The sequence below is a fragment of the Zonotrichia leucophrys genome, chromosome 11 (assembly GCF_028769735.1).
Source record: "Zonotrichia leucophrys gambelii isolate GWCS_2022_RI chromosome 11, RI_Zleu_2.0, whole genome shotgun sequence".
Classification (NCBI taxonomy): Eukaryota; Metazoa; Chordata; class Aves; order Passeriformes; family Passerellidae; genus Zonotrichia; species Zonotrichia leucophrys.
The window spans coordinates 7,977,119-7,992,176 of NC_088181.1; the positions used below are offsets into that span (position 1 = coordinate 7,977,119).

General features: G+C 42.4%; 1 protein-coding gene across 1 annotated transcript in view; it reads right to left on the reverse strand.

The window, feature by feature from the left end:
- GLG1 (golgi glycoprotein 1) overlaps positions 1 to 15,058 on the reverse strand; it is an 83,660-nt gene that overhangs the window by 19,150 nt on the left and 49,452 nt on the right. Inside the window, exons 5-10 of the mRNA XM_064722871.1 lie at positions 12,389 to 12,592; positions 11,697 to 11,768; positions 9,337 to 9,520; positions 7,361 to 7,575; positions 2,205 to 2,326; positions 1,461 to 1,562 (exon numbers count right to left, since the gene is read on the reverse strand). Coding sequence (XP_064578941.1) covers positions 1,461 to 1,562; positions 2,205 to 2,326; positions 7,361 to 7,575; positions 9,337 to 9,520; positions 11,697 to 11,768; positions 12,389 to 12,592 — 899 coding nt within the window. The remainder of the gene's footprint in view (positions 1 to 1,460; positions 1,563 to 2,204; positions 2,327 to 7,360; positions 7,576 to 9,336; positions 9,521 to 11,696; positions 11,769 to 12,388; positions 12,593 to 15,058) is intronic.

A 15,058-nucleotide genomic window follows, 5' to 3' on the forward strand; every position in this document is an offset into this window, starting at 1 on the left:
CTGTCTGCCCTGGATTTGAGCCAACTGCAAACTCAGTGCCCCTGCTTTGCATATAAGTGCAGATCTCTTAAGATGAAGTCTAATACATGAAAGCTAAGTGAGATATTGCTAGCCTTCCAAAATGGAATTTTCATATTTATAAAACACTACAGGAAAAAAAAAATCAAGTGATTTCAGTGGACACAATGATATAGATAATGATAAAGGTATCAACCAAACCCCTACTACTCTGTGCATCTGTCTGAGGCACAAAGTCAGTGCAACAGATGCATAAGCCAGTTCTGGGGAACAGTGGTTAAACAAAGATAAGCAAATGCTGCCCAGCCTGTGTTATGAATTAGAACTATTCTTACTCCCAGGAAAATGCAAATAATCAGTCTTCCTTCTTCCAATCATTTAAGTTTGACTCAAACAATGAATTACCTCCTGGAAACAGTACAGGCAGGAGACCCAGCAATGAAGATAAACAGGAAGGGGGGGAAAATTAAGTATTCTTGTCTACCTATGGAGATAATTACTCAGATGACTAAATGAACAGCCAAAAAGCCTTAAACTCCCTGCTCCATAAAGCCCCATCTATAAAAGCAGAAGGTTCACAGAGCACATCAGTTCTCAGCTACTGGCAATGCTGTCCATCAATACATGACTTGCTCTGAGTCAAGATTTTCTCAATGTTTGATTTGAACACTCCTTGCAGTAATCAAAGCCCAGGACTTCTTGTCTTACACTCTTTGTGGCCACTGAGAACAATTATTCAATCTCTTGCAGCAACCCCATTTAATGTACTCTATTTCCTCACCTCTCAATCTTCTTTAGAAGACAAGCCAAACACTTATTCTTTCCTCACTGGTCACGTTTATCAAATTTATTCTCTCCTCATCCTAACCAATACTGACACAAGGGGCTTTGTATGTGTTTAAAACAAAGCACTGCCATGTCTGGATGAGAAAGATGGAAAAGTAGTGCTCTGAAGGGTTTTACATCTGCTCTACAGGCTGTAATCACACAGAGAAATTGAAAAAAGGGAGAAATGGAGGCAGGAAGCTTCTCACACAGTGAGTCTTTGTTATACTTAAAAACTTTGTTTCCTTAAGTTCCATATTGTAGCACTTGGAGTAGATACAACTGGCTGCCACCTGCAGAGAAAGTGACCTTCATATTCAATAGTGTCAGACAGAATTCTTTAATCAAAGATGCAACAATTTTAGAACTCAAACTTGAGGAGTTTTTAAGGCTGCATCACTTCTAAAAAAGTACCTGATTTAAGTGGCATCACACCTTTTCTAAGCAGCTTTTGCTTTTAGTGTTCTACACAAGCATTAACACCCTACTCACCTGGCATACTTGAAAGTCCTCTTCTGAACAGCCACAAGCTCTACTGTTTTACAAGGAACTGCTAATGCATACAAACACTTATTACAAACAACAAGTGAAGATAAATCTTGTTTTACAGTACTCACTTCCAGTCACGAGATATAAAATACTGGAGCTCCAGGAGCCTATGTTCACAGTCTTCTACCATTTTCTCAGTATACAAGTGCTCCATCAGGCAAGACAGAATCCTGCAAACAAGAAAAAGTCAGGCCACAGACTGTTAAAATAATGCTGAGCTTCCCTGTAACAGCTGGTGTTGCCAAATCAGTCGTCCAGTGAACCAGAGATAAGATGTTGAAACTCAGTGAAGATCTTTCTCTTCCTTCAAAAAGATTAAATCTAAAACAAGTGTATATCAGATTTGTATTTGCTATGTTCCATTGTTTCAGTTATCTCAGCAAGTCTGATATACAACAAAATCATAAGGAGTATTCCATCAACAATCTGGCCCAGGGGAGAATACATTATCAGACCTGAAGACAAAGGAGAAACCTGTCTCTGCAGTATGGGTTTGCTTATCTGGCCTTTCCAGGTTTGTCACTTTGTGATACTGCTTGAGACTTGCATGGTTAGAGAAATTAGCACATCAAATGTTACAAACTTAAGTCTAAGTGCCTGTGAAAGCTACATCCTTCACCAGGGCTCAACCAGTCCTATAAAAACGCTGGCCTGCTTGTCCAGCAAGAACAGAGACATCCCAGGGCAGCTCTGCATGACTGCTCTGGAGTAACTAGTCTGGATAGGTTTCAGTGTCTCTACTGGTCAGCCACACAACCTTCATGGATGCCCAACAGGGAAAACAGCCCCAGCTCTGAGTGAGAGGCACCTACATGGGGTCTCCAGACCGTATGTGCTTGCAGGCTGTCTGGATCACCGACTCGCAGGCCTCGTTCAGCGCGCGGTCGATGCGATAATCGGCACCGGGGTCCGTCTCCTGAATCAGGGTTTGAAGCTGAAGAAAGGAATTGTGGACAGGAAAACAAATGTTAAAGACATAAATGAGACTACTTACAATCTCTCACTGTGGTAATTCTGTGCCAGTAACAACACCATAATGTATGAACTCTGCTCTGCAGTGTTTTATTTTAAGAGCTTGTGCTGCCAGCTCCAGCACTGCTGGACCCTAATTATCATTATGAAGTAGCCCAGGAACATTGTATGAGACCAGTTACACACTGAAGGTCAGCCATGAGCTTGGACTACTTACATACCAATTAACAGAACAGAACAGGTAAAATTTTATTTGCTTACTGTATTTTTGATCTGTCTTATGCTTTGATGGTAGACTAATACCATAAGGCTGACAATACCAAATGCAAATACAATTTTTTTGTATTTTCCTGAATACTATTTACAACTGAAACCTGAATCAATGTCTTAAGATAGTGTGCCTATCTACAAAGTTTAAACCAGTTTTTTATCTTTTCTTCTTGTGAAACAAGTATTCTGACAAAAGCTGCAGAAAAACAATTCTCTTTTTAATAAGGAAACATCACTTAGCATATTTAGTACTATGTTACAAAATCAAATGTGGACACAGTCCATACCAGCTGAACATTAATTTGGGAGGTGTCTGCTGGGCCAGGGGGAGAGAATTTGGGTAAATCTCAGTTTTGGGACAAGGATAGCTTCTGGACCTTAACTCAGCCAAGGATCCCCATGCCCTACTTCATTTTCCATCAAGCTGTAGATTTCCAAAGACTGATGGAAGGCAGACTGGTATCACCATTTGGCAGGCAAACATTTTCAGCTGACAAATTTGAAGGGGGGGGGGGGGAAGAGAGGTTGCTGAGAAGGCAACTGCACACCAACATCAAATGGTCTATGTGCTCTTAACATCTTGACATTTAGTTAATGATTTTTGTCACTGGCCCTCAGCCCAACTAAATCAAAAGCACAGCTACAATTTTATCCTCCACCTTTCAAAGTCTGCACCTAAACACCACCCAGGAAACTCTCAGGGGCAAAGCCCTAACATCACAAAACACAGGCAAGAAAAAAGCATCAGAGAACTGGAGAAAATACAAGCTAGCACTATTTATCTAATGGGAAAGTTTCAGTCATGAGGAGGGACCACAGATTGCCTGGAGGAACACAGGATTTCCTGCAACTTGCTCTTAATTATGCCCAGCCTCAGCTTCTAAGGGATGCAGGCAGCTGAGAAGAGCACTATTTATCAAAATTCTTGGGATATTTTCATTTTAAAATAATAATAATATAAGCATTTTATACATCTCTGACAGTGGTCAAATAGAACCTTAAAGTCAAACCTTAACTGGATGTGTTCTTTACAAACTTTCTCAGAGTCACTGCAAGAGGAAGAAGAATATTATGGTTTTGCTGGTGCAGAAACTCAGACAGCCTGCATGGATGGGGAATACTCTGTGTGTGTAAACTTCTGGGATTACTTCAAGCCAGGTGACTTACAAGATGGGTGAACAGAACCTCAAACCCAACACTTTCTTACATGAGGAGATAAAATAAACTGGCCAGAGCATTATGTAGGCAGATTCTTCTCAGGTTTCAGTTAATTGGTATTTTTGTTGCTATTAAGTGGAAGAGGCCAAAGCACACCAGGTACCACAGCTCAGAAGAACTGAAGCACCTCCTTATCCCTCCACCCTGTTCTGGGCACTACTGCAGAATTCCTGACCTTAATGCTAAACCACATGCACGATGTGCAGCACCAAGCCAGCTGCCCTGACTGCAGGGAAGGAGGAATAATTTGGCACCAGTGATAGAAGTGAAGGTTGTATAGGATTTTTCCTCCCTCACACAACAAACCCTTAGAGCTGAAAAGCAGCTGGATAAACTTTACAATGCTCTGAACATTTATCTTGGGCATGGAACTAAATTTACAATGAACTACCAATTTAACAGCTCAGAAGTTGGAAGCAAGAAATATATGCCCTTTAAGCAGGGATTGGAGTTTTATACACTCAAAGGTCTGAATTGAAAAAACCCCAAAAGTAAGACCAGGGCAACATAGAAGCCACTTATTTGAAAAACAATTTATCAACAGCTCTAATATAAAATATTGCTTTCATCAAGCGACACCAGAGATGCTAGACCCTGCCAGTACAGCTGCAGCCCTTTGAAGGGCTGATGCTCACAATTAAGTGATACTATCTCCTATCTGATGACTTCCCACAGCACACACACCCTCCCTGTGGGCAGGATCCTTTATGAGGCTCAGCACACACCCAGGGGCCCTCATTCTAACTTAGAAACTTGAAAACTTACAGAAAGCCATTGCTCCTCTACCATTCACACAGCTTTAGCATTTTGGCAAGTTCACCACTCAAATGGAGACTAAGCCCCCACACAGGTCTGACATTTGGGTCTAGATGTGCTTCCTGCACAACAGCAGATAGGTGTGAGCACAGACTCCCACATGCAAGATCACTCTGGCTGAGGTGTCTCACAAGAAATGGAACTTCTCAAATTAAAATACTGGGGGTTTGAGAATGTCTAACAGTGCATTTTGTTCAAAATTTTAAATACAAATAATCACTCATAATCCACCTGCAGGAAAAGGTACTAGTCAATGCTCTTGCAGGAAATGGAAATGGAGGTTCTTTGGTTGTGCTTTGTTGTTTTAGGATTCTTTATATTGTTTCTGGCAGATGGGCTGATGTCTTCCTTTCATAGGACAAGCACAATCAGAGCAAACCTTCACAGGCAGGACAGGAAGTAAAATCAGATCCAAAACACAGGTTTCCCCTTCCAATTGCCTCTGGCAAACTTTCTAGGCAGGTGTGTCTGGACATAGAGCTTCTACAAGGAAGAATTTCAGGATAACACCTGTTGCTTTGAGTTAGTCAAGAAATCAAGGTGCTGTATTAGCATTAGTTAATGATACTGCTAAAAGCACAAGGATGTGAGTTTTTTACTCTGTGGAAAAGACAACAACTTTGGAGATGGACCCAAGGCACTGCAGCAAGCTCTGCTGGGACCATCCCAGAGCACTTCTGCTGTTTTCCTCTTTCTACAAGTGAAAATATAGGGTAGGGGCACCACAGACAACTGCTCCATCATCAAGAGCCACAGCAAACCACACACCAAAGGTGCTCTCTAGGTACCCAAAAAGAACTGAAATGGCCCCAGCTTACTCTGAAGGATGGATCTCTAACTTCCCTTCTTCAGGGATTGCCATACGGGCCAACCTCACGTTACAAGCAGTTGAAGTCTCTAGCCCAAATTGCACAGTATCTGTAAGAGCTTCACACAATATTCTCTTCCTTGCAAAGATAATTTATCTACCTTTAAAGGTAAAAGCAGAAAGCTCATTCTAACACATTAAGTCAAAACACAACAAAGCCATTGACAGCTGAGCAACCCTTACCATTCAAATACATAAATTAAGAACAATCAATTCTTTAGTACTTCAAAAGTTGTAGGCAGCTATATAGTAGTACCATGTCAGTCTTCAGAAACTCAGAACATTGGAATGTTTATCCTGTTCTTGCAATCATCTATTTCCTCTTGCCCATAAAAATCCAGACAAGCTTAATGAAGGTATAAAATCAACATTTAATTTGCTTTCTCCTGTCCTTTGACCAGAGAACAAAACATATTTCACTTGAAGGGGGACTCATGGACAGTCCTATTTACTATTGCATCAACTTACTGTAAAAAAATAAAACAATAGCTTAAGTATAAGAGAACTAAAAAACCTCCAAACTTGCCCTAAATTTCTAAAGATATTTTTCTCTGAAAGCTGAAATCCCATATCACTTTTGGGGTACTCCTGTTTTGATTAATAACTTGTTCTGAACATGCATGTCATGATCTAAAAGTTACTCCCAATATTAACAATATTAAATGTTATGAATATTTCCAAATAATGAAATTCTGAAGCAGCAGTTTCACTTTCTTATTTAAACAGAAATATTCAGTTTTTCACACAAAGGCTGCAAAGCTTAAGTCATGCACTACAGATCCCTGCAGGAATGACTCAAACTGTACAGCTGCTGCACCAGTACACCTGGTATTTATGCAGAAATAAGCTTCATCACAAAAACACCCTATGACTTAGAAAATTTTAACAGCTATCAATTTATCTTTGATAACACACAAAAACTGACATCATTTGAGGCTCAAGTTTTAAGCTACATTTAAAACAGAAATGTACAGAACAGTGGCTCTGTTTATTAAAAGAAGTCAAGAGCATACATCTCCTCATATTCCAACATCAGCAGTAATGCTCCCTTGCCATTTTTATCATTGATGTCACTTTTTTGGCTCATGGGTCATTAAAACCAAACCCAAGTATAAGTACAAAAATGTAATTTCATATTAATAAAACACTAATGAGTTCGAACAAAAATGAAATTGTTTTCAATTTAAAGAAATGATAAGCAGGATGTATTTGGGCCAAAATGGAGTTAAAAGAAGGCAAAAGGAAATATCCTATTTTACAGAGGTAGTTTGGAGGAAAATGGCATTTCCTTCAGTGGCTGAAAGTACATCAACACAGAGGAGTCTGTTGTACCTCCCTGCCCCCAAAGTTCCATTTCCATCATTAAAGCTGAATGAAATAGCAGAAGTAAAACTGAATGGGAAGGTGCTTTGAAAGGTTTTGAGCATTTCCAAGGACAGGGCACAGGGGGGAAAGGGAACGAGAGGGAGAAAAGGGAAGGACAAGGAATGTTTTAGAACTGTAAAAGGCAAGTTTCCCTATACCTTGCACCCAGGAGAGATTTCCATTACTTCAAAGCGGGTGGAGAAGAACTACAGAAGATCCAATAAAAAGCCCAGGGCACAACAATCCAAAATGCATTTTTTGAGGGGAAAACCACCACCCTTACCCTTGCTACACACCAAGTTCACAGCATGGCAATTACACAACTGCTTCAGGCACTCAGCGGCACCCAGCAGAGCCAGGCTGACTTCAGCAGAACCTCCATCACAAGGCAAAACCCTGACAGAAATCAGTGCTTTTACCAACTGAGCAAACTGAGTGAAGTGCTAAGAAGCTGCTTACTGCCTGCTGACAGTTGAGGCCCACGTTGCCCTTCTCCCCACGCACCACCTTCATGAGGCAGTGCAGGGTGCGGCCCTTGCGGTGCAGCCCCGAGCAGTGGTGCTCGATCTCCCCGCGGCAGCTCAGGATGATCTCGGGGCTCAGCGAGAAATCCTCCATCAGCATGCGCCGGTAATCCAGCATCTCACCCTGGCACTCACTGCTCACCTGCCGACCTGGCCAAGAGAAGAGGATGTGATTTAGGAGCAGTGCTTAGCAGAGCTCTCCTTAGCAGACCTGTGCTACCAGCAGGGACATGTCCACACTCTGAACAACACCAGACTAAGAGAAAGGTGCTGGAGCATTCGTGCGGGGGAATAAACCAGTGGTTGTGGTAGCTCCTGTCTTTTAAACAACCCTGTAAAATATAGCCAGTGGATCTAACCTGTGTTAAATCTATGGATTTAACACAGGTTTTTTAAAAAAGAAAGATTAGGACAATTTGATTTTGGATTTCACATTACAGGAGTGGCTTCTGAAGAACAGCTGAAAGCGCTCATGGATCTACAGTTCTGTAGCACAAGCCAGCTTTTCCCCACATGCTCAAGGGTTCCTTTTCTCACAGAAGTCACCTTTGGTAGGCTCACCAGCTTGGTATGTAACTGGGAGAGGAATTTGTTTGGACAGCAGGTTAAACATTTTCTCCAATGAAAAGGTTCTCTAGGGCAATAGTACATAAATGCTCAGGAAGACAAAACTCAGACTTAAACAAGAGTGCATATAGAGTGTCCAACAAACCACTGCAGCTGCACAGGAATATTGCTGTAGTAAATGTTTAGATCTGCTATAAACTTTCCTGCAGTCCCCATCACAACCTATTTATATGTGAACATCATCCCATGGAACAGAGGACACCCCAACAGGGGCTGCCAGGTGCTGTAACACATGTACATGGTGCTGTGTGGAATAATTAGTGTTCCTCCTGGGCTATGCCTCATGCATGAGACACTGCAGAACCTGTTCCACCATGAAATTGAACAGCTGAACAGCAGTTTTCTGCATGCAATTCAGGAAACCACCTGCCCTACTGCAGGGAGAAGTGGAAAAAAAAAAAAACCAACACCCCAAACCACAACTTTTCTACTAACAGGGCACATCATTTCCACATCAATCAGAAGCAATGAGTTATCCGAACTCACAAATGCAGAGTGCTTATGGAATTATGGCAGCCTTTCCATCCCTTGCCAGAGGCACTGCAGCATGCACTGCTCACTCTGAAACCACCCAGCTGCGTGCCAGGAGGGAAAACAAGCAGCTCTAGAGGAACAAACAGTGCAGATCTAGAGGATCTAACACATTGTTTCATATTGTGGCAATTTCACAGAGACCCTTTAGCATGGTCCAGCTGCACTGAGCCTTCTGATGCCTTTGGAGACAGCAGCTGATGTTAGGACACCTCCAGCTTTCATTAACTTAAATGATCAAAAATAATATTCTCACACTTACCTTCTTTCTACATAGGCAAAAACCAGAGTCAGAGAAATTAAGGTATTTACTCAAGCTACTGAACTGCAAGAAAAGACATTATTTAGAACAGGCAGGGGACTTAGTATCCCTGGTTTTCCCTGAGTGAGGATAAACAGATTCTCTATTCTGTGTTTTAACCTTGTAGCATATTTAATGCTTGCTACACAATGGAGGAAAAGAGCTGCTTGAATTCACAGTGAATAGAAGGATTTGCAACTACACATCAGCAGTCCAAGTGGGATTTGCTATTTTGCATTTTAAACTTCTTGTCTGCACAAAAGGAGTCAGTGGCAGAGGGGGTTACTCAGCTATTCTGATCATCAAAACAACAGCGATGAAAGCACCATGATGAGGAAATTCGCCTTGGAAACAAAGTTTGGAAAGAGGAGAAGGGGACTGTAAATACACATCGAAGCTGAAGGTCCCTGAATTTAAACTGAAGGTCCCAGCAAGTCTTGAACTGCACTTACCTCTGTGCACAGCAGACTCCAAGCACATGAGCAGGTAGGAGAGCCGGGCCTCCCGCGAGCGGGGCAGGTTCTCCACGTTGCAGCGATATTTCTTCAGGTCGCTCTTACAGGACTTGGCCAGCGAGTAGCTGACCTTGTAGTCCTGGGCAATGAGCTTCTGGCGGGTGGTGAGAGCATCACGACACTGCAGGAGACACAGTGGGGTGGTGAATGAGCTGCTGTGCTGGGGGCAGAGAGCTGGAACCTGCTGCTGGCAAGTTTTCAAGTTGCGTCTCAGAAAACAAACGATATTTTTAAATTCATGAATTTAAGCTGGACTGCAGCTAAATTTCATTTGTCTCATAGAAACCACACAGTTAACAACGCACACCAGGGTCAACAGATCAGGGGTTTCAAAGGGAGCAGCTCTCTGCAGAGCAGTTCTCAGAACTGCACATTCATCCAGCCTTTTGTGAAGAGCGTGACTCATTCGTGGTAACTAGGAGCAGTTGCTGACATTTAGCCCAGCTGTGGTACATGCTCACCCCATGCCCTCAAGAAATAACTTTTTCCAGTTGCATTTACAAAATAATGTGTTTCTTGGATTTGCTCTGCAATGCACTGAGCAGATGAAGCAGATAAAAGTCTAACCGTGGGAATTTCCAGCCATTTTCCACAACTGATGAGGTTCATGAGGATGCACTGTGGCCAAACCTGAACCCAGCAGCTGCAAGAACAACCCTCTAAATTTCAACCAAAAAAGGACCTGTAAAAGCACAGCTACACTTCATAGCTTTTGGTTTAAATTATGTGAAAATTAAATCTGAGGGCAGCAGATAACTCAGAATAGCTCAAGCAAATTTGTCCATTCCCAGCCCACTTGAAAGGAACGAAAACAGTGAATATGTAGAGTAGGGGAATGAGGGAGCAATCTTGGCACAAGGAACAGGAAAGTCCTAGAACCTGCTCCCCACCTTTCTTACATCAGGTTTTTGACTTCATCCTCTTCTTCCCACACCTACTTGAGGACCTCGAAAGCCCTAGTCCAAGATATTCCCACTCCATCTTTCATGCTCCTGTGCAGTCCCAGACCTTGGGACTGGACAAATTTCCAGCTCTGGACACAGGGAGATATAGGCTTGCAGACAGCTCATCACCTGAAGCAGGGAAAGGCTGGACACAGCCCAGGAGCCAGTTCTGGATGACACAAAGCAAGCCACCCACCAGCAGCTATTGCTGGCTACATGTGTGTGCAGCAGCTGGCAAGGAGGAACTCTTTGCTGGGTAACAGCTTCTACAAAACCAGTGACTTCGCAGATGGTCCAACCTTGGCAGCTACAAGAGTGAGAACTACATTTAGTGCTCCTTCTGCTCTGCAAACTGCATCCTCAGAGCATCCACCCCTCTCTCTCTCTATGAAGTCATCTGCTGCAGCTCAGTGTAACCTCTCTGCATCTTACATTCATACCTCAGTCAGCTGATCATGGAAAACACCCTTCACAAACTGCCAGTGTCCCAGTATAACTAAACAGAGCTTAAGCAACAGCAGCAGTTCATTTCAGTAACACACTTCTACAAAATGGAGCTCTGTTTAAAGCCCTCAGAGATCACTTGTTCAGATTTGAATTTGTTAATTGGAACCAAGCTGTCAGACAGCTAATGCAATTAACAAAAAAGAAATTAGTCTGATCCCTTCAGCACTCTGAGTCAGGCTCCTTCAGCAGACCTTCTTTGAGGAGATCTTTACAGATACTCATCTTCACATCCTTCCCTACAGATTACAATTCCACATAATCCCAGACACTATGATGCTGCTTCCAAAATTACTGAAGGCATTGCTGCCTTAACAAAGCACCTACACCAACACAACCTTTTCAGAACTAGCTTTCAAGAACATTTTTTTGCTGTTTTTGAAAACCACATCTTCAAGAAAACCAGAAGGAAAACTTCTGTTCAGTCACTGAACCGTGCATCCTTCCCACACAGAATGTGATGCTTGAAAACAGCCTTAAAAACACAAGTGAAAGAAACTCAGCTTCTTTTTGTTTTTAATCTGTACAATTAGAACACCATTTATCCAAGGCTTAACCCAGCATGCTGTGACTGCTACTTTAAACAGTCAATCACAATGCTGCCACTTCAGCTCCATGTCTTGCCTCTCCAAATTACCCACCCAAAAGCTTTGATTTATTTAAATCCTTTACTTGAAAGACTGAAACTTGAAACACAAAAATATCAAAGTAAAAGCATTTGTTAAACTAGCTGATTATCTGGCTAGGAAGATGACATTTTCCTTAACACTGGAAAAGAATAATGCAGCCTGGACTGAGGAGTGATCTGATGATTTCTGCAGTAAGGATTTGTCTCACTAGGATACTTACCTTTTCACTCATTGATTCTTCAAACTTGTGATTAAAGAGGCACTTGTACACTCGGCCTTCCCCAGCCTGAGTCTGTGAAACAGAACAGTAACAGTTACCCTTAAAGATAATACTTGTAACATTTGACAAGCAGGCTAAACTACACCTGAGGAGATTTTTTTAAACTAATAATATATTCGAGTTAGTATTTCAAATGACACCAATAGTTTCTATGCAATAAAAGTCCTTTAAATTCTATTGCATAAAAAAAAAATCTGGTCATGCTCATCACTCTTTTAGTGTAACAATTCTCAGCCAATACAAGCTGAGACTGAACAATGCAGCTCATGCTAGGCATAAAAAGCGCTGCAAGTACAGTCAGGCCAGGCTTTGTGCAACAGCTCACAGCTGTAGAAAGCAGTGGTCACTCACCTCTGCCTTTCCTCCCCCACTCCCTGTCACACCAGCTCTCATGCCCCTTAAACCATTTATGCCAATTCAGTTCACTAACCCATAGGGAATAACGTGTGCTTGTTGGGTGAATGAATTAATGCTGGAATTACTGCAAAATGACAGTTACAGGGTGTCTATTTTTAGTATTACACAATATCACTCAGGCTGCAGCCTACAGTTCCCTTCACTGCTTTGTCCAGAGAGGTTTTGGCTTTTTTTAATGGATTCCTGTAGAGAGAAAGGAAGAGGAAAGCACTCACATTTTCACAGAAGCGCTCTCTGTCATCTCGGCATGCAAAGTAGAGATGGCGGTCCAGGTGGAAGTCATCGGAAGAGAGCTCAGCCACTCGGAGAATTGCCTTCTTACACTGGTCAGAAACCTGGATTCGAGGGTCAGTCTCCTCTGCCTCTTTCACCAGGCCTTTTTCCAGGCATGCCACCACCTCTCCTTGTGAGTGAGCATCCTATGGGAGAACAAGAGACCTGTATCCAAGCTTTTACATAATCACGTGAGCTGTGATTCTGGCTAAGCACCACTTCAATTAAGCAACAAACTGTCTACATATAGACTTCCCAACATCCAGCCTGAATCTCATTTAAATTCAGAGGAGGCAACAATTAAGACCTGAACTAACCACACTTTATACATCACTATCCCACTGATGGTCACCATGAAATCCCCCCCTCCAATGCTCTGGGCTTGTTTTAATGTGACTTAATGAGATTATCACTACTTAGTCACACTGCTCAGAGCAGTTTACCAAAACAGCCAAATTATCTTTAATCTGACACAGCTTTCTTGGCACCATGGCAACAGCAAGGATCAGCATCACATTAAGAAAATGCTTGGGGAGAGAAAAATCATAGTTTTGCCATGCCAAGACAAGGCTTCAGTTTGGATGGTGAAAATTTGTGATGTAAATAAGGCCACAAAGGAGCTTTGACCAATCAAGGCTTCTCAATTCCTCCACTAGGAGAATAAAAAAATGCAAAGCATTCAAGAGCAGACAGAGGTCTCTGAAAAAGCACTTCTGGCCCAGTGCTGTGCACCACATCCACTGTCCTGCAGGCCTGGAAACAAGATTGGACTATGAGTAGTAACTGCCAATAAACACAAGAGAGCCTGTGCTTTGTTCAAAAGCCTGGAGGAGCAGGGCAAAGCTCAGCAAAGCTCCATTTAGCCTCCCATATCCTCAGTATGTGTTCACAAAGAGAACCCTGCCCCCTCCATACCCCTGTAGAAGGTCTGGTTCCTCTAAAGGACTCTACAGGTACAAATTTCTCAAGGCTTCTGCAAGTTTTTCACGTGAAGGCCACCTTATTTAATGCTGCTCTGCTGTGAGAGGATATTGCCACTACACTTACACTGTCTGAGAATGCAACAAGGCATGCATGTTCACATTCAGCTGAATCACCCAGCCTGGCATTTGCAGTCACCACTTAGGAGCCATCCCTTCAGCTTGCTCTGTCAAGCAGATCATCCACTGCTGCTGCAGGAGCATGAGTAAGAGAGCAGGCTCCAGAAAACATGTCCATGATACACAAAGCCACACAGCTCTCCTCAATCTTTTTGTTCTGACGTGTCTGCTTACACAGGCAGCCTTTGATTCCTGCCTTAGTTCTGCTACACTTAGAGCACAAGCAGAATTGGTTGATTATTTGTTAACTTGTAAACACAACCCAGAAATATCACCAGTTTAAAAAGGCTAAAAGCAGTTTTCCCTTATAAGAAAAAAAAAAAAAGCAGAAAACCTAAAACTCACACCCCCCAAAATTCCTTATTTTGGTTTGCTCCTTTGAATGAGAACTGGCCAATTCCATATGCTGAGTAAGTATCTTTGAAGAAATATAATTATATACCAACAGTCCCTTTAGGACTGATCCTCAGATCTGGATTCTGAGGAATAGAACTCAGAAGTAAATTTGCCACGTCACTTAAAATTGCCATTTATCCATAACCACATCAAACACAAACACTGTTCTGCAAACTCTCCTGGTCAGTCACGGGTAGTAACTACAGTTGAGAAGATGTCAAGTGGGAATGATTGAAAACAACCATTTTAAGCTCCTGTGGCACATTTTTTGCTCCTGCCTAAGTGAAGTTGCAGCTGGGAGGCAAGGCAAACCAAGGTTACTTTCACTCACCTGCAGCTTTCCCCTGCAAGCTAGCAAGAAGGGCAGAAGGCAAGCTTTTCCTGCTAGGAAAATCAGAAGTTTCCTGGTTTATTGCAGTGTGGGTTTAGACTCCTGGTCAGAGCCATATTATATATGGAAGTCAACCTATCTTTAATAGGAAATCTGGAAAGCAGGTTTCCATGTGCTGGATGTTTGCTGTTACACTTTAGGGACACAACATGAAATGGCTCATCTACTACATTCCTTTGCTAATAGACATTTCACATTAGGGCAGATCATCCTGAAGTGCTGGCTACTCTGCTGTCCTGTGTCAGAGCAATTTTAAAATATGTCAGACTCAACAGAAACACACACAAACCAACCCATCTGGCCCCTCTAACCCTTTCCTCCACCCATCAAGCATTTACACACCTCCTTAAGGCTCCTGTGCCCACATGACACTGTTTGAAGATTTACTGGCCTAATCTGGGGTTCATTTTCAGGCAGATCAGGTCCCTGGTGCTGACTAGTTAAGCAATTTTAAGGAGAGCCTGACTCTTCATTTCCTCAAAAGTGCAGGAAGACACCCACACTACTGCCAAACAGAGCATGGGACTCTACAAACATGGTTTAGAGAAATATCACTTCAAGCTTTAATTACAGGGTAACACCTACTGTATTTAATATTGTACAATCCCTTATTGCAGACTGAAAGGGAAAACAAATGTGTGTACAGCTGCACTCAACCACCCCAAAGCAGCTGGCAATCAAGGCTCGTGCCAAGGATGGCAGGACAAGTTTGACACACACTGGTG